This window comes from Macrobrachium rosenbergii, chromosome 8 (genome assembly GCF_040412425.1).
Source record: "Macrobrachium rosenbergii isolate ZJJX-2024 chromosome 8, ASM4041242v1, whole genome shotgun sequence".
NCBI lineage: Eukaryota > Metazoa > Arthropoda > Malacostraca > Decapoda > Palaemonidae > Macrobrachium > Macrobrachium rosenbergii.
Genome location: NC_089748.1, coordinates 32,849,922 through 32,877,188, shown reverse-complemented (window position 1 = coordinate 32,877,188; position 27,267 = coordinate 32,849,922). Strand labels below are relative to the sequence as shown.

At 38.6% G+C, this 27,267-nt stretch overlaps 1 protein-coding gene across 1 annotated transcript in view; it reads left to right on the top strand.

The window, feature by feature from the left end:
• LOC136840670 (coiled-coil domain-containing protein 137-like) overlaps positions 1-27,028 on the top strand; it is a 38,583-nt gene extending 11,555 nt beyond the window's left edge. Inside the window, exons 2-6 of the mRNA XM_067107379.1 lie at positions 2,311-2,511; positions 8,126-8,249; positions 9,135-9,308; positions 15,268-15,426; positions 26,790-27,028. Of these exons, the coding sequence (XP_066963480.1) occupies positions 2,311-2,511; positions 8,126-8,249; positions 9,135-9,308; positions 15,268-15,426; positions 26,790-26,966 (835 nt within the window). The 3' untranslated portion in view covers positions 26,967-27,028. The remainder of the gene's footprint in view (positions 1-2,310; positions 2,512-8,125; positions 8,250-9,134; positions 9,309-15,267; positions 15,427-26,789) is intronic.
• The last annotated feature ends 239 nt before the right edge of the window (positions 27,029-27,267 follow it).

Sequence of the window (27,267 nt, the reverse complement as noted above, 5' to 3'; positions counted from 1 at the left end):
CTGTCTCTGCCCACCTCCAATGGTGGATTCAGCTATATATATCTGACAGGTAAGTTTCATGAACAAAATGATATTTTAATGATAAAATAAGGTTTGTTCATACTTACCTGGCAGATATATATATTCATAGTGCCCACCCTCCTCCCCTCAGGAGACAACGGCACTATGAAAATCTGAATAGAAAATGGGAATGGTTCCTGATACCCGCCTCCCAGCGGCGGAATGGGTACTAACCACCTGACCTGCCACTTTGTTGTTTTGAAATTCTGTCGGACCTTTGGAGAATACAGCTATATATATATCTGCCAGGTAAGTATGAACAAACCTTATTTTATCATTAAAATATCATGTTTTGTATTTTAGTTTTTTCATGGTGGTTATTATAGAGATCTACATTTGTAAAATGTATTACAGTAAACCCTCCGTATTTGTGGGGGATGCGTAACACACCCCCCTGAACCCTTCTAAAAGCACTTAGAACTGCCTATTTTGATAGTTCAAACACACAAAAACAAACTATAAATGCTTATATAGGTTTTATCCTACTTATGATGAGGTTAAATTCCAAAAAAACCCATCGTTTGTTGGAAAAAATGTATCTCAAATATAGCCTAGCTTACACTAGGGTATTCAGTACCATGTATACAAATATGGTAGCCTAGCCTACACTATAAAGTATACTCTATACATACACGGTATAGTAATTATTAATATCAGTTAATTCTGGAGGTTCATGTAGAGTGACTTACGATAATTCAGTACAAAGAGAAATTGAATAACAAACAATTAGCTTAGCCTACACTATGATATATCGTATACATATATGGTAGCCTAGCCTACATTATATTGTACTCTATACTGTACTCTATATTCACATATCGTATTATACAAACATCAACATAACAAATATGCATAATTTCCAAGGATCTTTTAAAATGTTATGCCTTAATTCACTGCATCCAATAATATTGTATATATTCTTATATTGCTTTTGTATTATAAATTGCGACTATAGCGATCAGTGTTTTGGTTTGGAAATTGATTATGCGGTAAGTTTATTCGCCGTATTCAACTCAGTACAGAGCGCTTTTCTTGCTTCTAGTTAGCATAAATGAATCTCTAGATACAGTGTACTTTATTTATATGGGGCAAGGTTATTTTTCGTTATACAAAGTGTTTTTAAGTTGAAATATAACAAGTACATCTCGTTGTGAAATTAATTTAGCTATTTTTCCGGTAATAGATGACGTTGGCCGTTTGGGGCCGTTTGTTTTGTGTAAAAAAATCAAGATTCCGTTCGCTATTTGCACTTGATTTCATCATAGTACAAGCTTTACGTATTTATCATTTATCAGCGTAAAAACAGCAGTATTATATTCTTTCATGCCTAGTAGTTTTGATTAAAATACTTTCTCTCCAATTTTAATTATTGTTGTTTCATCCATGTTGCCGATGCACGATAATTTATAGTCATTAGCAGCTTGAACATTGTTTTCTCAGTTTCAGCTACAACTTTTAGCTTAAATTTAGCAGTATATTTCCTTGCTGATCTTTTATCCATACCGAATAAGGGTATAATGTAAAAATATGTCAGTCCTGTTCCACTTAACGTCATTTGTACCATAACTACGGTAATTGTTTGTCACTGTACGATGGTTGAAATACAAACAAAAGGTGTTATCCGATTCGGTGATAAGCAAAACAACTGTTTCTCATTCGGTTGTTTATGACTGTACGTATGTACGCAAGAGTATAATGTTGCTAACAATACTTTTATCATTCTCTTTTACTTTTTTAACTAGAAGATGGGATAAAGAGATGGAGGAAAAGAAGTTGGTCTATTGTAATTTGTTCTCTCTCGCTGCCTGATTGTACGCTGCTGCCTACGCTTGCTCGAAACTTTAAAATATTTTATAAATATTGTCATATCGGTATAATTGTTTACCCCACTGCAAAATTGAATTATCGTAAGGCGAATTATCGTAACTCGAGCACTACCTGAGTATTTTAATAGTTTTATCATAAAAAGTGCATTTAGTCATGATAATGAGATGAAAATACAGTAATTAGTGAATATTTCTCAGTGAAAAATACTGTGAGTGGGCAAATTTTCAGTGAATAAGTATATCTTAATTTAACCAGACCACTGAGCTGATTAACAGCTCTCCTGGGGCTGGAAATGTGTATATATGTTCCATAGAGAAATCCGCGAATAAGTGAGTCCACGAATCATGAGACCGCGAATACGGGGGGTTTACTGTACAGTGTTTGTTAAATTGTTTTTATCTTGCAACTATTGGTTTTTTGCAGGATAAAGCACAAAGTCAATTGCAAACCTGTAAATGATCAGACCCAGGAAATCTCAAGAAAGTTGCAAATGATTACCGATTTTCAGAAAGGGAAGCTTCCAAAACAACTAGAAGAGTCACAGACGGTCAACAGAGTTAGGGAGAAGAAATCGAAGAAGCGTAAAAAGTCAGATGTAGCACCACCTTTGATAGACACTGCCAGGTAATGTACAACGTACTATTTTATTTTCAGTTATCATGATTATGAATGTGGCAAACAGATCTTTTTATTTTTCTCACAAATCCTTTTATCATTCTCACAAATCTTAATTTTTCTAACAAATCTATTTATTTTTCTTGCAAATTTTTTATTCCTCTCACAAATCTTAAAATTTTTCTCAAATATTTTAATTTTTCTCACAAACCTTTACCTTATTCTCACAAATCTTTTTATTTTTCTCATGTTTGAGCACTCACTCAGCCTGGTGAAACTTAGTGCCAACATCATAATTAATATTGATAAGTAAAACAGCAATTACAGAGGGTGTTAGAACTCATGCCACAAGTGATGGGACAATCTTATTGACATACTGGTATGATCTGAAAGGTGCACAAGTTTGGGAATAATATGCATGATGTTAGAAGAAGAAGAAGATGCATAAATATTCAGCATCTTAGAAAGAAAATTCAGAGAGAGTCTCTTAAATTATTTCAGAGCCCACAGTTATTGAAAGAGTAAGTTGTTTGATTCAGTGGTGGAAGATTGGTTGGAGACATCTAAGTGTAACGTGGTTGGAGAGGGTAATTTTAGTTGAAATGGATGATTCGTGATGTAATTTTAAATGTAATTGTAATTAGATATAAAGTGAGAATATCATGTTGGTCTATATGGATGAATTATGGGTTGTGAATAGAGGTACCAGTATGGCAAGATTTTGTGATGACAGTTGATGGATGAATTTGGTACTCGTATAATTTTAAAAATTTAACTTGATTTATTGATGTAATAAACTTTTATCATAGTAATTTAATTCATTAAGAGGGGTTAGTATGGAAAATAAAGTTTGACATTTCAAATTTAAAAAACAGATCTAATACACGTGGCAGATACTACCCCGAAACAATTCTTGTATTTTATAATTTTCTTACATTTTTATCTATTTGTTTATTAATTTGTTAATTTATTTGTTCTTTTTTAAGAACAGATCTCTTCTTTCTGTATTTCCTGTTACCTTCTATTACTTCTTTCAAATGAACACCATATTCTTTGGAGGCTTGAATTTCAAGTCAATGGCCCCTGTGTGGGCTTGTTCCGTATCGATATGTTTTAGGGTTACTTCAAGATTTCATTACAGGTATGCAGCGGTCAGTTGCTGTGGACGGGATCTTTAGTGAACCAAGATATATTGTGTCTGCAGTTCCACAGGGCAGTGTTCTTGGCCCACTGTTATTTTTAGTGTATACAAGTGACAAGGTTGTTGGTCTGGAAAACAAGATTGTTCAGTATGCTGATGATGCAACACTTATGAGTGTAGTAGTCTCCACATATGAGAAATGAAACTGCCCTCAGCCTTGATTGAGACATGGACCGAATTGGGGAATGGTATAGATGGTGGGGTATGAGGCTGAACTCCAGTGAAACGAAAACACTACAGTATTGATTAGCAGATCTTGTACAGATTTCCCACCCCGTCTTCCCCTACAGGTGGATGAAACTTTGCTGAATGAGTCTGAAGCTTTAACTATTCTAGGTGTAACCTTTGACTTGCCTCCAACTTTTGAGAAACATCAAATGAAGTTTCAGCAAATGCAGGACAAAAGTTAGGTATTGTTTGTAAGGCCTCATATATTTACAACTGATAAAATCAGTGCAATTGCTCTTAGGTAATTTGTACTTCCTTTACTAGAATACCGTTCTGTTTGGATGTCTGCTTCTGCCAGAGATTTATCTCTTTAAGATAGAATGGTTCGTGGTGGTAGATTTCTGATTTCTAAAAGTAGCAGTTATGACTTGGACCATCGACGGATGGTCTCGTGTTTGTCACTCTTTCGTAAGTTGTATTTCAGCAGAGATCTTTCACGTTCATAATTGATCCTTGATCCCCTTCATCTGCCCAGAGCAACCAGATTCGCTGAGCAGCAGCACCAATGTGCAGTAAAAGTGCCTCGCTGTCAAACTTCTCGGTTCCAGAGGTCCTTTATTCCTCACACTGTTGGACTGTGGAACAGCCTCCCAGAGGATGTCATGCAATTGGGACTAGAGAAGTTTGAGCAAAGGTGCAATGCATTACTACCCTTATACTATTCTCCTTGCATTTTAATACATTTTTATCTATTTGTTAATTTATTAATTTATTTTTTCTTTTTTAATAAGTCTGATCTCCTCTTTCTGTATTTCCCTTTACTTCCTCTTACTTATTCCTAATGAACACCGTATTCTTTGGAAGCTTTAATTTCAAGCCAGGGTCCCCTGTGGGCTTGTTCCATATGAGTAGGGTTCATCTAATGAATAATAATAATAATATGAATATGAATAGGGTTTATCTGAATAATAATAATTATAATAATAATAATAATAATAATAATAATAATAATTAATAATAATAGTAACTGAAAGAGATGGCAGAAAAGAGGCTAAGAAGCAAGAAAACAAGAGAGGAACTGGATGAGAAATACAAAGTATAGGAGAAGGGACTAAACAACACAATAGAAGATATAAAACAGAGGCTTAAAGCCAAAGCACATAAGATCCAACGGTACATGAACAGGAATAAAGGATACCAACAGAACGAACTCTTCAGAACCAACCAGAAAAGACTGTATAGCCAACTGAGAGGGGAAGACAACCACCAGGAAATTCCTGAAGCCAAACCAAGTAAGTGACCCGGGGAAAACATATGGAGCAATCTGGTATCGCACAACAAACATGCAACATGGCTCCAGGAAATCAAGGCAGAAGAAATGGGGAGAATAAAACAAAGATTCACCGAGATCATGACAGACACAGTCAGACACCAACTAAAGAAAATGCCCAACTGGAAAGCCCCAGGTCCCAATGAAGTCCATGGACACTTGCTCAAAAACTTCAAGGCCCCACACCCATTAATAGCAGAACAACTCCAGCATTGTATCACAAATCACCATGCTCCCAAATGGATGACCACAGGGAGAACATCATTAGTACAGAAAGACAAGAACAAGGGAAATATAGCAAGTAACTACAGGCCTATCACCTGCCTACCAATAATGTGGAAGTTACTAACAGGTATCATCAGTGAAAGGCTTGACAACTACGTAGAGGACACAAACATTGTCCCCCACCAACAGAAAGGATGCAGAAGTAAGTGTAGGGGTACAAAAGACCAGCTCCTAATAGACAAAATGGTAATGAAGAATAGTAAGAGAAGGAGAACCAACCTGAGCATGGCATGGATTGACTACAAGAAAGCCTTCAACATGATACTGCACACATGGCTAATAGAATGCCTGAAAATATATGGGGCAGAGGAAAACACCATCAGCTCCCTTAACAATACGATGCACAACTGGAATACAGTACTTACAAGCTCTGGGACAAGAATAGCAGAGGTTAACATCAGGAGAGGGATCTTTCAAGGCAACTCACTGTCCCCACTACTCTTCGTAGTAGCCATGATTCCCATGACAAAAGCACTGTAGAAGATGGATGCTGGGTACCAAAGCAAGAAAGGAGGCAACAGAATTAACCATCTGATGTTCATGGACGACATCATGCTGTATGGTAAGAGCATCAAGGAAATAGATACCCTAGTCCAGACTGTAAGGATTGTATCTGGGGACATCAGGATGGTGTTTGGAATAGAAAAATGCGCCTTGGTTAACATACAAAAAGGCAAAGTAACAAGGACTGAAGGGATAAAACTACCAGATCGGAAAAGCATCAAACACATAGATGAGACAGGATACAAATACCTGGGAATAATGGAAGGAGAGGATATAGAACACCAAGAGATAAAAGGACACGACCAGGAAAGAATATATGCAGAGACTTGAGGTGATACTCAAGTCAGAACTCAATGGGAAACATGACGAAAGCCATAAACACATGGGCAGTACCAGTAATCAGATACAGCACAGTAGTGGAGTGGACGAAGGCTGAACTCCGCAGCATAGACCAGAAAACTAGAAAACACATGACAATACACAAAGCACTATACCCAAGAGCAAATACAGACAGACTATACATAACACGAAAGGAAGTGGGGAGAGAGCTACTAAGCATAGAGGACTGCGTCAGGATCGAGAGTAGAGCACTGGGGCAGTATCTGAAAACCAGTGAAGATGAGTGGCTTAGGAGTGCATGGGAAGAAGGACTGATGAAAGTAGATGAAGACCCAGAAATATACAGAGACAGGAGAATGAAAAACAGAACAGAGGAATGGCACAAAAAACCAATGCACGGACAGTATATGAAACAGACAAAAGAACTGGCTGGCGATGAAATGGCAGTGGCTACAGAGGGGAGAACTCAGGAAGGAAACAGAAGGAATGCTAACAGTGGCACAAGCTCAGGCCCCAAGAACCAGATATGTCCAAGAACAATAGATGGAAATAACACCCGACCCATATGCAGGAAGTGCAATGTGAAGGACGAGACCATAAACACATAGCAAGCGAATGTCCAGTGCTTGCGCAGAACTGGTACAAAAAGAGGCATGATTCAGTAGCAAAAGCCCTCCACTGGAGCCAGTGCAAGAAACACCAGTTAGCTTGTAGTAATAAGTGGTACGAACACCAACCTGAGGGAGTGGTAGAAAATGATCAGGCAGAGATCCTCTGGGACTATGGTATCAGAATAGATAGGGTGATACGTGCCAATAGACCAGACGTGATGTTGATTGACAAAATCAAGAAGGTAGCATTCATTGATGTGGCAATACCATGGGACACCAGAGTAGATGAGAAAGAAAGAAAGGAAATTGATTAGTATCAAGACCTGAAAGTCAAAATAAGAAGGATATGGAATACTGTATGCCCGTGGAAATTGTATCGTAATCATAGGAACACTAGGCACGATCCCAAGATCCCTGAAAAGGAATCTGGGAAAACTAGATGCTGAAGTAGCTCCAGGACTCATGCAGAAAAGTGTGCTACTAGAAACAGCGCACATGGTGAGAAAAGTGATGGACTCCTAAGGAGGCAGGATGCAACCCGAAACCCCGCACTGTAAAAACCACCTAGTCAAATAGGATGACTGTGATAGACCAAAAAAAAAAAAAAAAGAAAATAAGAATAATAATTACATGCTTCATTAATTCATTGGAGGCCCTTTATAGGTGGTAGAAATTCATTGTTGTATTCTCCCTTAGTATAAATTTCAAAATCATACCCCCTCTTGAAAAAACTAATATCTGGAAGGTCTCATTAAGGCTGTAATATAATAACAAGGTGAAAACAGTCCGGTAATGAGTAAAAATAACTAGAGAGGATTTTTATTTATTAAAATAACAGTAGAATATAGCTTCTAATCAAATAAGGTGAAAGAATGAAGTTTATAAAGATCTGCAGGAAATCTACTGCATTGTACTTACTTTAAATTTATTATTATTAAAAGCGTGATTGGAAGACAACCAAGCAAAAATCTTTTGTGTTATGAATGTATCATAGACTGGTGTGTCATGAAACTTTGAAGAGATTTGGCTTTTTCAAGGGTCTGGGCAGGGTGTCCACTGATTGGTCATTATTTTTGAGGTTTTACGTATATATTGACTAAAATGTAGGCCTATTGTTAGGGAGGTTGTGCCTTTATTTTTTTTTTTGTTAATTCCTCAATGTTGAGCTATTTCGTTACATTTCAGGTTGGCCGACACAGAGGAGGAAGAGTATGGTATGAATAGACCTTTAAAGAAGATCCCAAGGCTTGTGCAGTATTCCGACGAAACAGAGAATGAATTTTTGAAGCGAGTGAACAGGGCGGCTCAAGTATGTATTGCTTATCATTGCAGCACAGTGTATTGGTTTCATGTTTGGTAGTTATTATTACCGTATTATATTATTCAGAAGACAAACCCTATCCATATGGAACGAGCCAACCACAGGGGCCACTGACTTAAAATTCAAGCTTCCGAAGAATATGGTGTTCATTTGAAAAAAGTAACAGATGGTTACTAGTACTGTATGGTTAAAGATAAGGAGATGGTGACTGTCTGAAACGACCATGGCCTCAAATATGTTAGCTTTACTTAGGAAACGTTTTGAAATAATTTTTTAGAGTATATTTTTAAATACTAGAATTTAGGCATTCGAGTTTTTATGAGTGATTGATTTGCTAAAGTCAGTGACAAGGGATGAATAAAGACTTCAGGCTCTGACATTTTTGCACCTCCTGTTCCTCTGTGCTTGCTTCTCATGCCCAATAAAATATTAAAAAAATTTGCCAGTCATCAATACTGAAGTTTGTTTTAGTCAAGTTATGTATTTCCTAGTACTGTAGTGTGAAGTTTACAAATCTCAATATATGTAATTATCTTGCCAGATGGCAGGCAAAGAAAAACATACTTGGAGAGTTTTTAGAATTGTACGAGTTTAAATAAGTAAATCTTGCCAGTTGTGTTCATTCAGGCCCACCTAGTTACCATGCAGAGTTTAGAACTGCTACAACAGGTAAGTTGCATTCTGTGTTACAGCTGTAAAGGATACAAGGTGCACAACTCTGTATAGTATTGACTAGAAATATGACAGTTTGAGACTGAAACTTGGAAGCGTTGTAAATGTTTGCGGTCAGGAGTTTTAGAAGTGCAGTGTAGTATATGGTAAAATTAGATGTTAATACTGATTTGTGATTATGATTTATGCTTATTTCTCCAGGATATTGTAAATGAATCCAAATTTGAGGAAAAGTTCAGAGTAGAAGTGGACCGAGATGAAAGTGGCAATGTCGTAAAAATGAAACACAGAAAGGCTCTGGATGATCCCCTTTTGCCAGCCAAGAAGAGAGCGAAATTAGAAGCGCGAGAGAAGAGAAAAAAGGAAAAAAAGAAGGTATGTAAAGTTTGTCAGTATTCCTAAGCGTGTATAAAGTAATCATTCCACTGACAGGGACAATTTAACCTCAAGAAAATGAATAGTGAACAAAAGGAAATTGATACTTTCTGCTTTCTGCAGAAAAGGTGAATGACCATACAACAGTATAATTTCAAGGAAGATGTAAGAATGGTGTCAGTTTTCCTTGATTTACAGGCCAGTATAAATTGTCCTTGCAGTGAGCAAATCTGTTTTTCTTATGCCTTGAAAAGGTATCACATGCAACTAGGTGAGCTGACAGATCAGCCATGATGTTAGACAAAGCAGCTGTACTGAGTGCTTTTGACTAAGGAGCCAAATATGTAGCCCACTGTCAGATTCATTATTAAAAAGCATAGATCCAATTCATAATGGAGGACTAAGAATCTGCACCAGTAAATTTGTACAAAGTGAAAGTTGCAGACCACGTCTTTCTTCATTATGATTCATACTAGTAACTTGCCAACTAAAGAGGTCTTCAGCCAAAGGAACATTGGCATTTACAGTCATATACCCCCAATGTAATAAGAGCTAACAGAGTTCTTGAGTTGACAGATAAACACAACACCTCCTCCAGCTAGAATGATCCCCTTGGTGAATCATGCATGAAGTGTGTACTGTATCTGTAAACACATACTGTGCTTTTAATTAAAAAATGCATATACCTCTGAACTTCCTTAGCAACCTACAGCAGAACAAATAAAACTTGATGGTCCATGTTATGCAATTTGTACTGACAGATTCCCAGTTATCGGCGACCCGGTTTTACGGTACTTGTCTAGTGACGACATTAACTGGATTTTCAGCGATGGTAACTGGATTTTTGGTGTTGATATCCACTTATTGGCACCGATAACCAAAGATCTGCACCTGTACCCACCTAACAGAGGGACTGATCCCAGCTTATCGGTGCCAATATCCGCTTATCAATGATGATATTCATCGATTTCCAATTATTGGCGATTTTGGTTGTCATCACCCATCAGGAACGGAACCCCCGCTGATAATCGGGGACTGCCTGTAACTGTAATCTAAGGAAACAAACCACTTTACTTAACCCATTAGTTTTCACAGAAGAACTGTCGACAATATGGTCAGCAGTTATAAGAGTCATAAAAAAATTATTCCATCACAAAAATCTGTAATTGTGACTAGAAATCCAGATGTTCAACAAATTTTCACTTAGATAATATGAAGCCAGTATAATTGTAGATAATATGAATCCAGTATAATTGTTGAAATATGTTGGGTCTCAGTATGTGTAGGCATTAAAGGAAAGGATAGTGAAAAAGTAACCATATCTTCGGAATCTGATCAAAAGTGATTTATTACAATCTCTAAAACCCATTGTAAGAAACTAACTTTTATTGTGGCATTTTTCAGTCAGAAAACTGCCATATGAAAATACATACTGTACATTATTTTGAATTGGTCACACTCTTTTGACCTGTTTGTATTTTATGAATTACCCACATGGCTCAGTCCCTGAATGCAGATAATGGAGGAAAACATCTATAATCAGTTATATTTTTTGTGATTGTGCAATTTCAGCTCGTAGCATACATCAAGTATGGGAACAAATCTTTAAAAGAAGTATTGTCAGAATCTTCAACATTCTCAGTTAAACTAACTGTAAAATATTAAGGCATTAATGAGCTTCTTATTGTTTATATCGGAGGATGTGAGAGAACAGAGTTAACAAAGGGACATCGATGGATGCCAGTATGGGCAAGGGCTTCGCCCTTCCATGCTAGTTCCAGCTTATATGGCCAATGTCCTCTAACAGAAGGTAACACTGACAATTACATCCCAAAAGTGTTTGTTCAGATATCTGTATATAGACAAGTCTTTTCATCCCCTCCCACGTCTACTGAGGTTGCAGTTGAGCCAGATATACCTGAGGGGGCAGAAGCAGGAGCAGGAGGAACTTTGGAAACATCAGAGTTTTAAGGGAAAGCTATGGCTGAATCAATGGGGTTCTGCAACTTTAGGCCAAAGACAAAAGTTCCAGGGAGGTAAACAAAGAAGGCTCCCCTGGAATACCACAAAGCCTTCAGTAGCTCCTCTGTCTCTTGGGGTTGTTTGCAGTTGAACCAACACAGCCCAGGGATGTAAGTGCTGAAGCAGAAACAGGGCAGACTGGTTTCCTTGCAACAGCACCATGTACTTGGTAACCCACTTGGTCGTTGTCTGGTCCACTCGCATGATGTCCTGAATATTAGGAATCCTGCTTACAATACTGCAGCAACATTTCACAAGGATGATCTCATCAATCAAGACCCCCCAATGAGATGTCCTGAAAACCAGAACTGCAGGTAACCATGAGCCGATCCCCGTCAGGCAGTCATCGGGATTACGCTGAAGGACCATCGCTCTACATAATCATTTACTTGGTTCACAAGGGAGAGGTGCCAGTCAATCAACAATGAGTACTAGATAACCATCCCCATCTGATTAAAATCATTTGCATGCCTGCCACCACAGCATAAATGTGACCAGAAACTGCTTTGTAATTCACTACATTTCTCACTTTCATTGAGATCATGCTGTGTTGAGCTGCAGTGGAATGTTAACACTATGTATTTTGTGTTTGCATACATGATGTATATTTTTTAGTGAAATGAAAACATTCCCAAATGTGTCTGTACCCTCCCTTTCATGAAGTGAATGTAAGACAATTATATGATCTTTCTCCCACTGAAAAAGGAATTATTAGAATAAAGAAACTGGTATAAATTAAACTGCTGATGCATTCGTAATTTATAATGAAATATGTTGCAAGATAGCCTTCTTCCTAACTCTTATTATTATCTTAAATTAGTTTGAGACCACTGAGTCATACTGGAAACTCTCAGGGCTGATTCAAAGAATTTGTTCTTAAATGAGAGGTGAAAATTGGAGCGAGGTGAAATTGAACTTTGGCAGCAGCAAAGTTGGAAGATACCAAAGGGAGTTTATGAAAAGTGAAAGGCAGAAAGCAGTGTAGCTGGAGCTGAAGGTATGCTGCCAAGAGCCTTTAGTACACTCTTCAGTATGGCGCAGAAGGTACACTGTAAGAAAGTGCCCTTGTACAGATAGGGATCTATACTTAGTGAAGCATAAACGCTACAAGGGATAACAGTTTCTTGCACTCCATAGGTCTGAATTTACATGATCAGGTTTGCAGCCTTGTGGTTGATACTAAGAAGTCTTATGCTTGAGGAAGACTGGATAGTCTCGATCTAGCAGCATCTCTTGCCAGGAGTCCCAGGGTATTCTGGTTTATCACCACTGTTAGCAAACGTGACTATTCACTGTTTGTCATTATTGCCTTCAGATAAAGGAAGCATACCACGAAATACAAGTGCCCAACTAAACCTGGTATAGAAAATATAAACTGGCACCACAAAGATGCAGCTGAGAAGTTAAGCTTAACTTTAGTAAGCCTTGCAGGGAGATGCATCATCATATCTTCTTATGTCACTTTTTTCCCTTTAGGGCTAGATTGTAATTTTTCCTACACCTAGATCATATCCTTGATATAAAATGAAAAATTCAGGCTTAGCTAATACAGAGTGAAACTTGGGAAGGATGATTAGCAACTAGATTCCTGAAAGTGCGTGCTGAAACAGCGTACCTATGAGGCAAAAATGTGATTGCTTGAATATAACCTACATCAGAGATAAATAGCCCAGTGCAGTTAGGTTGTTAGGTTCACATATGTATTTTGAAATTTAGGGGAGCATACATGTAAGAGAAAGACTGAGGGAAGATGATTGGTTCTTTTAATTCCCTAGTCATTGACAGCATCCATGTTCATAGTATCAGCTGGCCATGGTGTACTTAATTTTAAGTATACAGTACACATTGGAATATATATCCCAAAAGTTAGAATGGCCAGCAGAGGTATTTATCACTGGAAGCTTAATGTTAAGTAGAAGATACAGAATAAACTGAGGAAACCTGTTTTGTACCTCATGGAAGGAGTTGGCATGAAATCATCCATAAGTTATGGCATGGCATGCATTTCAGATTGAGGTACCGGGATTGTGACAAAAGTGCCCTTGAAAATCAGCCAGTGATCCAACTGTTGATTCAAGCAGATCATCAAGAGGGAGGAGAAACCTCCTTAGTGATGCACAGAAATTAGGAATGTGATTCGTTGTCAAGTTACACCATGCCATAACAGAGTTAGTGTCCCTCTTCAGTATTTCTTTTGCTCAGTAAAAATAAGGACGTTTTTTGATGAATTACTCCTGAAACCAGTGATGTGTGAATCAGATAGGCGTGGACAAATACTTCCCAGCTATTTTGATCATAGAAAGATACAAGTCATATAGACTTACAGAGTATGAAAAATATGGTTCCAGTAAGAAGTATTTTTGTAGTTTTCTTTGTAGTAGGACTCTAAAATATTGATTCAGTGTAAAAAATACTAACTAGTATATTTTATTGGTAACCTTATAATTCTCTGCTCAGCAAGGCTCGACTACCCAGAGGACATTAACTAAAACTCATTACAACATAGAGAATGCAACAGAAACAACACCTGGTCTCTTGTCTCTTTGTCTGAGCTTCTGGAAAGACTCCCTTCTTGTCTGATTTTTTTAGTAAAATGTTATATGGTTTGTTCTGCCAATGTATAAAATCTGACCCTTGTTACAAGGGAATATATTAGGATTTGTGCAGATGAAGGTTATGACGGTTGTTGCAAAATGGCTGTGATATCTTTGTCCATGGATAGGTAAGATCTTTGGTACTGGCATTCAGAATTAGTTATATTTTATTTGTGAATCAGGAATACATTAGAAATTACATTTAATGGTTGATTTAAGTTTTAACAACCATCCAAACCTAGAAACATGCATTGCTGTATACAATTCTTAAAATTTTCTCTCATAGGTCATGTTTTTTTTCAGTTTTCAACGATTTTCATGAACTGTGGGTTAAGGTCATTGAATTTTAAGAACTGATCAAAGGGCCTTTCCTTCTCCATGATGGTCTTTGGAGCAAGGACCAGTTCACCAACTAGTTTCTTGAAATTGTAGCTTCCCTTGGTTTTTTAATCTTATCTGTGTTTCCATGGGGAGCAAGACCACATTCTCAACCTTCTCTCCTGGAAGGTCTTGAGGAGATACCTAAAACAGGAGATTGTGGATCATGCCATAGATATTTTTTTTCCCATAGATTAACTACATGCAGTTTCAGTAGAAGCTTCAATCTTGAGTACCTTGCCTAGAGTCTGTAGAAATGCTGTTTTAAGAAGTGATGATTCGTTTTCAAAGGACTACTGTTCTTATTAATGTCAGTGTTCATGGGGTCGGAACCTTATCTGGAGGGGCTAAATTGGCTTGCTGTAACAGCACTATTTTCATTTTCACCTCCACCAAATCAGTCGTTGTTTGGTAGTTTGCTCTCCAGTTCTTAGGTGATATGGCATCGTCTAGTTTACACTAGTGCAGCAGTACAGATTCATGGTTTGCCACAGCACTTCACATATTTTTTTCCATCTAGGAGATGCCTTAAGATCTTTGGGGCTACTGATTCTGCTAACCAAATCTTACCCTTCTTGTACCTTTCAAGAAAACTGAAGAGTTGCTGTTCACCTCTCATGTAATTAATGACCAAGTACAGTAAGAGGTTTGTACACTTTGAAATAATGCTCATATACTGTAAAGATACATAATTCCTTTATTTTGATGGCAGTCCCCTCATCCCAGCCCTCTCATAGATTATTGCCTCTGTCTGCTTCACCTAGTGTGGGATATTTACCGAAAAGGAATGCATAGGACTTCATTTTGTTACGGACTACTCACATTTACTGTTGCACCATTCTTGCCAGTATGGTGTAAGTAAAATGAAAGGGTTGTATTCCTGGAATGAGAAAATCATTCGCAATGCTACATTTGCTTTTTAACCTTATGAATATGTACTGATTGAGGTCATTTGTCTCACCTAGGAGCGAGATTTAAAAAAGAAGCAGAAAGGGAAACGAAAGAAGGTTGATGAGGACGATTTCAAACACTTCCAAGACAAGGTAGAATTTGGCGAAGTAGCCTACGAGCCTCCTAGTCTAGATACGTCAAAGTTCACAAAAATGACAAATAGTGATACTAAGGTAATGTTTCAAAACTGTGGTTGTTGGATTAGTAGATTAAAGTTTAATAGTGTCTGAAACTAGAGGATTTTACTTACATATTTGTTGTTCTTGTACCAACTTGAGTGTACCACACAGTACAGTAGTTTTGTGTGTCCAAAATGTATGGTGGTATTAATTTTTTCTCTCCCAGAATTCAGTATAATTTATAGCATTCTCTGTGTATATCCCTATAAAACTCTTGATAGCTATTGATTTGTATACTTGTGTTTGTGTCTTGTGTGAAGTTTGGAATCTGTGGATGTGGTTTATATTTTACTAGTTATGTGGGATTTTAATTTAAAAGTGGTGGTTTAGATGTCTAATTTAAAGGTTAGTAGTCTGCATTGATATTTTTCAAGGGATGTTTATTGTTGAGACTGCATAAAATTTTAAACATTCAAAAGATTTTTCAATGACATTTGAAATGAGAAGCATAATTCAAACACATTTGTATTCTTACAAAACTTGTAATGAGACTTGATTTAAAGTGCATTGATTGTGTAAGGTATTCTAATATTTGTAACAAGTTGGAAAATATTTTTAAATGTATATCACATGTGTTTAACATGTATTTATGCATGTAGAAAGAATACTTTTTCTCAAGCATGTGTTTTTACCCAACCCCATCAGTCATAATAAGCTCATATCTACAGTATGGAATATCCTTGGACTCAAGGGTCTTTCGTCTGTTGCCCAGTAATTCTGTTAATTTCAGCCACTGATGTCATTCTATTGGTTAATCTGTGTCAAAATTTGATTTTCTCAGCTTCGTTATTTTCTTCTTGTTAGCCACTGCTTAGTCTTTATTCAGTGAATTGCATTTATTGGCAATAAAGTATTTGTTTTTCCAGTTATTTTCTTGTATTTCTTATCTGTTGTCTCTGTTACGTTATCAGTTTATGCCTACTTTTGGTGTTTGTATGTTTTTATGTAGTAACTAGGTAACAGGCTGTTATTTCAGTAGCATCAGGGTATAGGTTTTACATCAAGATACTCTCTTTGTATAGTTTTCATCATTTGGCAATAGGAGGGTAAGTTTCTGTATTTTTCATTGCACTGTTTTTACTTCTGGTATTTTTGTAGTTTTACCTAATTTCTTGACTGAGATCAAAATAACTAGTATTGATTGTGCAACAGCTCCTTTTCTGCCTTTGGCCTCAGATAATGAGGACAAGCTGCTATGTCTGGTGAGGGCCAATAGTCATTATACTGTATGTGGAGAACTGATGGCCTTAGAATTGACAACTCAGGTTTTTCCTTTATAAGTAATGGTGGGAAGCAAGTACTAAGGAGTCCTTTTTTTTTGCTTAAGGCAGATCATCCTGGAGAGAATATAGAGATGTACTTTTAGACAACAAGCTATACAGGTAAAAGTGCACAAGATTGTGGCTCTCACCACTTCATTAAAATAAGGAGAAGTACCGGATAATTTCATTCTGCTTGCTGAATTTTATTTAAGAAATGTTACAAAAAAATGGTTTGATTAATACTCATTGTGACCAGTAGTCATGGAGGTGCAAGTTTTACTTTTGTGGGAAAATTGCACCTCACATGATGTACTGTAGACATTATGTATGCAGCATCTCTTCCATTCTGAGCTGCATCCATTTTCTTAGCCTTTTACTTTACCTCCATTCCCACTTCCTTTCTTCTATCTTGGTGTTCAGTCTAACAGTTATGTCTTAGTGCAACCTTGGGGTTTTCTCCAAGTTGTACTGCATTTCCTTTATTATAAGGATCTCTCTTATCTTGTGCTTTCTAACCACTTCAGTTCCTTGTTTCCAGTCTTACGGCTCTGCATGGCCTTAAGTGCACCAGTTCTCAGCTTGACTGCTTGAATTCATAAATCATTCATTCATGCCATACAAGAGGTGTTGTCTTCCAGGGTTAGCATCTGTTTCTCAGGATAAGTGTCACATTTTTCTCTGGTTTTTCATCCTCCAATCCCTTCAAGTTAACTTAGCCTTTGTCTCAGACTCATATTTTTCTCTATGGGTTTTCCACCTCTCCATTCCCTTTGAGTTAACTGAGCCTTTGTCTCAGACTTGCAAAGTCCCCAGTTGCTTTCCTAGAGCCTAAATCAACTGAGCCTTGGTGTCATGACTCGTATTGGCCAAGTACTTTCTGGAACCTGAATTGAATGAGCCTTTGTTCCCCAAGTGCTCTCCTGGAACCTGAATTAAATGAGCCTTGGTCTCTGATTTGTAAAGTCCTAAAGTACTCTGCTGGGACATAACAAACAAGCTTGTGCACAGTACTTTGATCTTCCACATTAATTGTGTTTGGAATAACTATGGTCGATTTGGGGGTTTTGTCGAGGTAACTGAGTTGTCGGTCTTAATATGAGTTCCCATCTCTCAGCCCCTCATTTGCATTGCCTTCTCTATAGACTACATAAACATTGAAGAGCTTTGTTGGTTTGTATATGAAGCTCAGGATTGTGCATATATAGTCTGTCTTTTATCAGATACACAAGACTTGAGTCTGGGATCATTGAGATTGCAATTTTCTGGTGTGTAATGATTGATTGGTTTGTATGAAAAAATTAATTTTTGGGTATAAAAACTTGCTTCACTGATTGTGGAAACATGTTTTGGATATTGTAAGCTTTACTAATATGTCTATAATCTTTCATATTCTTGTACTGCATAATAAAATAGTCAAGATCATAATTACTTGAAACTGGTGTTCAATTCCTGTGCATGATGTGTTTTTCACTTCATGCCGTATTTCATTGTAAGGGATTTAACTATTACAAAGAGCCTTGCATGAAACTGCACAGTGTAAACATTTATTATATTCTTTCCAGTATCCCTTTGGATCCCAGGTGCATTGCTCTCTGCCTTAATTTTCATCCCTCCTTTATGAGAGTTGAATATAAAACCAACCTGACAGTTTTTAAGTTTAACAACAGGTAACCTTTCCTCTACACACACTGTACTTTTAATTCTCTGTCACCATCTTCTGTATATTTATTGTCAGTGTGCCTCACACAGTGCACTGTAGGCATTACCTAAGGTTCTTTGCAGCATCCCTTTGGGGCCTAGCTACAACCCCTTTTCATTTGTTTGACTGTGCCTCCTTTCGTATTCTCTTTCTTCTCTTAAATTCCACCCTCTACTATTGTTTCAACATTATTTTCAGCACTAAATGACCTTGTAAGGTCCCAGTGTTTGGCCTTTGGTGTAAATTTTATATTAAAATCCTAACTCTTAAAAGGTGATCAAACATTTTTGGACATAATACCCACTATTGATTGATCCTTTGTCATATCTGCATCCTTCATAGGTTCATATCTACTTCCTTTTCAGCCTTAATTTCTCAGTTGAATTTTTGTACTCAAGTCCCTTGTATACCTTTCCTTGTGTACGGTTATTTCTGTATTCTAACTTTTGTAGTCTAGTGATTCTGATGATCTTTTTGTATATATCATTTCTATTTTTATCACTTCCCTCTTTTCCCTGTAGTTATTTCTACCCTCCGCTGTTTTGTCTTTTACTAAGAGCTTGAAGGTTCTCTTCATTCTTCTTCCTATGGGACTATGTTTGGAAAACCTATAACCAAGCAAAAATATTCTGGGATGTAAAATAACCCTTATTTTCTGGGCTAGCATTTTGTTGCTGAGGCGTTATTTTCATTAGTATGTTTTTGATATTGTAACAAAAAATACTGTAATGCTAATGGAAGTATTGAAACCAGACAATCTTAGCTGGATAACATTTTATTTTCCAAAAATACTTGAACAAAAATTGCACATTTAAGTAATTTGTAGTTTTCACAAATTTTAAAAGTAATTTGTACACAAACCTTTATTCTTTACATGGGGATTTGACTCATGTTCACAAGCTAAATCCCAATATAAAAAATTTCCACCAACCATGTACAGTAGAGATACATATTCCATCATTATTTTTTTACATTTAAAAGATAATGCCAACAATGTGTAGTGGTAAATATTCTAGAGGAGTTGAACATCATTGGTGTATCTGTTGCATTTAATTTATATAAATATAAAAGTATTGTCAATCTTTTTATGATTGTTTTTTCTCCACAACACAACAGCATTCAGTAACTCAGAGTTTTGTCATCTTGGTGAGGATTCTTTTAACAGAATAAAATACATTAGATGCATACATTGATGTTGTAAAGTAATCTGTATACATTGAAGCTGCAAAGTGACTCTGATGTTTACAAGGAAGTTTTTAGCTGGTTTGAAGTTTGTGGGGGTTGTCTGTAGGTTTTACACTCCATGAGTTGTTGCTTTGGCAAGTTGTTTCTTGTGTTTCTAGTCCATGTTCTGCTTGGGCTGTATTGAGCATGATCAGGTCTAAAGGTGAGAGTAGACTGATCTTTAGCAGTGAGTCTGGCTCTTTATGTACAAGGTGTTCAGCAGCGGGGTAGGGGAGGCAGGATGCTTGTCACCCACTGATCAACAATGTTCAAAGTCTTGTGCTCTGATTAACCAGCCAGATATCCTAGTGAGCTAAACTTTAGCTTCAATGATTATTCTGCTGCAGTCCTGCTGAGCTGAGGAGATGGTGTAATACTTAACTGCTGGTATTTCCTTAAAATATTCTATTTTGTGATTATTTGACAAGTGGCTGTCAATTTCTTGGACTGCACTGGTTTTGTTCACACTGGGGAATGCTTGTTTTGTTGTCTCTCAATTTTGGCGTAAATATCAAGTGCAGGTCTTGTATGGTCCTGGTTAAAAGTGGTTCATGATATTGGTAGATAGGAGGAAAGTTTCCTGTGTTGTGTTCAGCTGTAGGCACTTTTGGTCCAGGGCCCTTCCAGTTAATTTTGTATTCCCACTACTGTACTGTATGTCTCACAGTGTCAATTCTTGTGCCTTTCACGTGGTTTACAGCCCATCTCGAGTGTGACAGATCCTCCTAACCAGTTTCATTCTATAGTCAGATATCTACGTATGAGACAAGATGTCCATGGGTGGGGTATTTGAACAGGTTTTTTACATTGTTTGCCTCAGGGGATCCCTTGAAGGTGAGGATGGACTGTTCTTCATAATCGTGAGATGGACAGATCTTTCCATTTGCTGTAATGGAGGAGATCATTGTAGCCTGGGACTGGAAGAAAAAATTGCACTAGAGAAAAACTGAGAAACAGTCAAATTTACTGTAAATGTACCTATTCTAGCAGTTATATTCTGTTATGTGCACAATTCTTGATATATTTAGTAATATACATGCAGCTTAATACAGTATTGTAGATATTACAGTAATTGCTATTCATTCCTAAATTATAAAATAACACTATAATTAGTTCTAGGCAAATTATCATGAAAAAAACATTTTCTCATAACTGAAAGAATACAATTAAAACATGAGTTGCCATGATCTGTTAGCCAATCACACCCCTTCTGATACAAATAGTGTTTCACACTGAAGTTTAATTGCCATGACTGTGGCAATTCAGTTTTTGCTTTTATTTGCCTAATGAACTTCATATCCTAGCTAGGCTTACTTTAAACATGCTTAGAATATTTACATTGGCCTCCATCCATGCCTAGCCTACTTTAAGCAAGCTTAGAACACATTATCCTACATCCTAGTGTAGCCTACCTTTAGACATGCTTTGAGTACTTACATTGGTAAAATTAATTGCTGGATGATGATGATAATGATGCTACAGCAGCAGGGTCATAATCTCTGTTCTGAAGAGGTTCGAGAATAGCTGGTATAAGGCAGTGTGACATCGACTAGTTACTTCAGGCAGATGTCAAGTTTAGAGTGAAACTCTACAGTTTCCTTTTTCGCAGGCAAGAGCATCCTGAATCTGCCTGTCAACTCATGTTCCTCTCAAGTGTCTTTATGCCCCTGGTGATTGAAGGATGGTTTTAATCTGTTGGTGGAGACCCAGGTGATCCTCCTGTGCACTGTCAGCTGGTACGTTTTCCTCTGTTGCAGCATGCAGTATGGTCCCGAGTAGGCTGGAGAGAGGAGGGGGGGGCTTGTTTGCGTCTATTCTAATGAACGCATACTTTGGTCTTTGCTGGCATGATGTTTTCCAATACTCTATGTACATCTGGAAGAGTCATGGGCTGTCTGGTTTTGAAAAATGTCTGCTAGTATTGCCAACGCTTGTACATAGTGTGCTTCTGCTGGCGATGGGTTGAATGCTGCGTGCAGGGCTGTTCTTAGTCCCAGCAAGAACCACAGTAATTCCTTGCTCCAGCTCCTGCCTTGGCATCTGGCAGTGAGTGCTGATTTGAGTGAGCGGTGCAGCCGCTCCACCATGCTGTTCGCTTCTGGGTTGTATGCTGTTGTGTGAATGTGTTTTGTCCCAAGGCTGGCGGTGAGGGAGCTCCATAAGGTGGAGGTGAAGTTGGCTCCTCTGTTGCTCGTTATGCATTGCAGTACTCCATGCCTGCTGACCCAGCCTATTAGTGGTCTCACACAACTCTTTGCTGTCTGCTGCCTTACTGGTATTGCTTCTGGCCATCTGGTATTCCTGCCAATGATCATGAAGAGATACCTGTACCCCTCAGAGGGGGAAGCAGGGGTCCTTGATGTCGATGTGGATGTGGATTAGTTGTCGCTGTGTTGTTTGGAACTCTCAATCCCTGTTTGTGTGTGCCTCGTTACTTTAGATGTTTGTCATGGGAGGCATTCTCTTGCCCACTTTTTGATGTCTGCCTCCATTCCCCACCAGATGTACTGTTCCAACAGGGTTTGGGCAGTTGATCTGCCCGATGGGTGGGACAGGTTGTGGGCGAGGTTGAAGAATTTCTTTCTCAACCCTAATGATAGGTATGGGTGAGGGTGTCCAATACTCATCTCACAGGCGATGGTTGTCTCTCTGTCGTTGATGGATGGGTCACTCCATGTGAGGGTTGGGTTCTCCTGCCAAAGTCACTGTAGGTCCACGTCATCCTTGTGGACCGATGCTATTTCAGGATATTATATCTCACTCTAGATGGTGTTGATGGAATTTCAGGAAAGGGTGTCTGCCACGTTGTTGGAAGAGCCTTTTAAGTATGTGATGGTGCAGGAGTGTTCAGCTATCGACGATAGGTGACGCTGCTGTCTTGGTGAAGGCATGTACCAATGGTTGAAGTGGCGGATGGCTTTGTGGACTGCCAGTAACTCTCGGTCGAACATGGAGTACTTTTTGTTCTGCTGGTGATAACTTCTTGCTGAAGAATGCCAACGGGCGATGACCATTGTCTGTCTTTTGTTTGAGTACTGCGCCCATCACTGTGCTGCTTGTGTCCGTCGTTAGGGTGAGGGACCTATGGGGTAAAGGAAAGATTAGTGTGGCAGCAGAGGGGATTGCTTTTTTGGCTAGCATGAAGGCTTTATTTTGTTTTTCCTACCAACAATTTTTTAGGTTTTCCTTTCAAGCAATCATATATTGGAGCCATTATTTCAGCAAGGTTGGGTATGAAACTGTGGTAATAGTTAATCATTCCCTTGAATTCTTGGACTGCTTTGATTGTTGTTGGCTTTGGGAAGTCGGTAATTGCTTGGACCTTCGGGGCTTATTTGGTGGCCCAGGAATTCCACTATACTGGTTTTGGCCATTCACATTTGCCTTTTTGAACTTTATAAGTCCATTTTCTTTGAGTATTTGCAGGACCCGCCTGACATCTCTCATGTGTTGTTTGATGTTGGGGCTGAATATGAGATGTCATCAACATAGACGATGCAGAAGGGTAGGTTGCCCAGGATTTTGTCTATTAGACATTGGAAGGTTGCACCTGAGTTCCGTAGGCTGAAGCAGCTGTAGTTGAAGGTGTATGTGCCAAAGAGGTGATATTGGCTGTTTGTCCTCCTTTGTGACCAGGACTTGGAAGTATCCTTCAGTAGGTTAATCTTCAAAAAAATTTGGTGCCCTTCATCTGGTTTGTTACATCGGCAATGTTTGGCAGTGGGTACCTGTCAGGTACTGCCTTGATGTTGAGTCTCTGGCAGCCACTGCAGAGTCGCCATGTGCTGTCAGGCTTCGGTACCATGTGGAGGGGAGATGCCCAGGGGCTGGAGGCTTTTTGGCATATTCCTGCTCGTTCCATGTCCTTGAAAGTTTGCTTGGTGTGGACAAGTTTTTCTGGGGCCAAACGTCTGAAACGGGCGGATTGGGGGACCTTCAGTGACTATGTGGTGCTGGATGTGGTGCTTTGTGGGTTTGGTCAGGTTGTCCTTAAATACCTCCAGGAACTCCTGTAGGAGGGGACTTATCTCTGGTGCTGTAGTTGGAGTGAGTTGGGCTGTAGGGGCAGGTTGTATGAAAGGCTGCTGTTTTGCTACGTCCACCAGTATGTTGTGGGCTTCTAGGAAGTCTGCTCTTAAAAGTGCAATTGTTGCATCAGCTGTAATGGATGTCCAGTTCTACTGCTTCCTGCTGAACGACAAATTCATGGTCCGTTTCCTGTATATTTTCAACTGGGCTCTGCTGGAAGTGGACACCTGTAGAGTGCTGGGGGTTGGATTGAGGCGTTTGTGTGGGTTGGCTGGCATGAACGACTTGCATCCCCAGTGTTGATCAGGAACTCCGTATTTGATTGATCATCTGTGATGAAAAAACACGTGGAGTCATTTTGCCTGTACAGTACCTAGAAGAAAGACAGCGTAAAGCAGGCGCAGTGTCTCTTATGAGGCAACCAGTCAGCCCACTTCTGACATTTATTTTGTTTGGTCGCTGCTGTGACCTTTTGGCATGTTTTTTACATGCAGAAGTCGTTTTGCATTTTCAGGCTTCGTTACTGAACCTCCAGTGGTAGAAACGAATGCCCTTGGGATGTTCTTCTGTTGGGCTTGTCTGGGGGCAGCAGGGCCCTCTGGATTGCTGTTTGTCTCTGCGTTCATCTGCTGCGCTGTGGGGTGGCTGCTGCTATAGGTGGTTGTGTAGGTTCATTTGACTTGTGGACCAGGTGGACAGTGTCGACCATCTTCAGGAATTCGTCAGGGTCCATGGTTGATGTGTTGGGGATGGCCGTGACTGTTTGCCTGGGTAATATTGTGAGTAGGACCTCTCTCACAAGGTCCAACATAGTCTCTGGGTGGCCATCTGTGGTGGGGATCTTAACTAGCTGCCACAGACGCTTGTTGATGTGCAACGGCTGCTGATCTCCTATTACTGCCCCACATTTTCTGGGAACTACTGTACTTTGCTTTGAAGGCAGGCAGCATGCTGAAGGACGACCTTAGTTGGTCTTTCAGTGCTTTGTAGGTGATGGTAGTCTTTTGGTTGGTGAGTCATTCCATGGTTTGTTCAAAGATGACATCTGGCAGGAACTTGAGGACGCCATTGGCTTTGTGGGATGTGGAGATCTTGGACCTGAAAATGGTCTCTGCTCTGAAGAACCTGGCCTCTGGGTTTGAAGTGTGGCAGGTTGATGCTTGCTGCTGCTGCATCGTTGTTGTTGCATGAGCTGATGCTGGTGGTTTCAGTCATCTTTGGGGTCACCAGTATAACGAGGCGGCGAGTCAGAGGCAGAGTCAGGGTCTGTTCTGGTTTATTGACACAAAATCCTTGACAGGTCAAGAACTCTTGCAAGTGTAAAGTAGCAGTTGACATTAGGGAGAAACAGAGAGATATCTCACACCTGGAGGATGGTTAACAACTCTATATACAAATTAGAAAGAGTTCAGTACATATGGATGGAAAGCTTGCAATGTGTGACTTGCATTAGTAATTACAGCTCTGAACAGTGTCATAAAGTAGCTTCTGAAAAATTCATAAAAGATCGCTTGAATCAGGAGCCCTGGATATGTGTTTCTTGAGAGTACTCTGTGTGTCACATAGTTTTTTGTTTTGAAGTGAGGATGCCCTGAGGGTCCTGGCAACCGAGTGAGACCTCACAAGCTGTTCCACAAGCACTAATATCTTGTTAGGGAAGATTTTATCCCCAGCAGCATTTTGGTTGAAGCCTTTAAACTTGAGCTAAACCTTTTTCCAGATGAGGTTCATGCACTCCTGTGTTATGTCTTCCCATGCTAAACTGTTGTTCCAGATAGTGTTGAGTGTTAAATTCCTCCCAAAACTTTGAGTGTTTTGCCAGATTCAGTTACTTCAAGTTTGAGCAGATTTATGACATCAGTGGTGTGCTTTGAAAGTGGCTATCAGATCTTGGTCCATGTGTTGAATTGGTGAATGAGGGCATTGCTGTTTGGTAGCAGGTAAACAACATTTACATTGGGATGTATATCACTGATATACTGTGGATGTCCTGGCACTTTAAAGTATGGTGAATTTTGAATGGAATATTGTTTCACCTATAACAGTTTTGCCCAAGAAATTTACGTAACATTTCAAAAAACCAGTCCTCAGACAGTGCCAGTGTCATCAGAGCAACCTTACATGGTTTTTTGAATACTTTGAACCCAGACATAGTCTTGGAATTTTGATGAATACATATACAGTACACTCTTTCATACACTTCCAGAGCAAGCTTGTTTCATGTGATATTAAATAATTAGCTGAGGCAATTATTTTTCTGCCATAATTATCCAATGCAATTCATCCTTCAAAGCTTTGGTCCCTGCATGCTCTTTGCTGCTTCAGTGCTGACTTTCACATTATTAAGATTATGTTGCTTTTAAAGCATTGGACCCACCAATGACTTAATGCAACTCTAAAGTTCTGCATCTAAGTAGGATCATTGGTGTGATGTTTAAGGGGTTCAAATGGGATTCTTGTCTAACCCTGTATTATCAATAGGCTTAGTGGCACACTACTGTATTTGCTCTTATCCAGGTAACTTCTTCATCTCAGTTGGCTGCGGTCTTTTCTTTCTGGGAATAGAGGACTTAATTGATGCTGTGAAACTTTTTATCATTAGTTGTCAAAGTGACACACTTCTCTTTGGTCGATGCATCAAAGATTTCACAGAGTTCGTTATTTGCTCACCTTTAAAGATGGTCAAGGATGTTACGGGCATGACACTTGTATGCTTAAATGACTCTTCGTATTTTTCCTTTAGAGTAATTGTCTTCATCCTGTTCCTCTTGTCATCAGTAACAAAACTTCAGGTATATGGGTGTAATCTCAGAATTTGTCATAAAATCAAAAGATGGTAAATCAGACAAGCATTACTCACGGTATATTCTGTGTTGAGTTGGGCATTCCTTTTTTACATTAACTCTTTCCTGTGTAAGATTAAAACTCATATGATTACATTTCCTTTAGAATTACTGTACGTCTTTATGCTATTCAATTAATGTCAAACCTTAGTCTGTCTGAAAAGTTTTATTCTCCACACAGAGTAGTCTTGCACTTGTGAAGTGATTAACTATATTATTGCAGTACTACAGTATACATTATAAGTAACAAGTTTACTTCAATTCTCATTGTAATTTGCATTCTTCTTTGTTCTCTTGCAGACCAAATCATTCATATTTATGGAGAAACTCAAAGGATCACAAGCCGGTAAAACGCCCGAGTTAACAGAATCGAGAAAGAAATTGCTAGAAGAGGAGAGGTTAAAAGCAGTCCAAGCTTATCGAGAAATGAAAGCTGCTAAATACAAGTCTGAAAACAAGAATTTTGCCGTGATTTAGATGTATTTATGTGTATAGAGGACTTTGTGTTGTTGATTCGATTATAAATTTGTTTTTTGCTAGTTGATTTTGAATATCCTGATGTTGAAATTTAACTTGTAAGGTAACAGTTTGATTTTATGTAGCATTAGCCTGGGCAGCCTTGACAGATGTTATTGCAACTGCTTATACTGTACTTACTGGAGGTGGTATTAGCAGTTGGCTGCAGTGGTTTTTTCCTTCGGCTGGAGAAAGAGGGGTTGTTGTTACTGTGTCCTTTGCAGCTTTCTCTTCTACTTAAGGTTTTCTCAATAGTACAGTT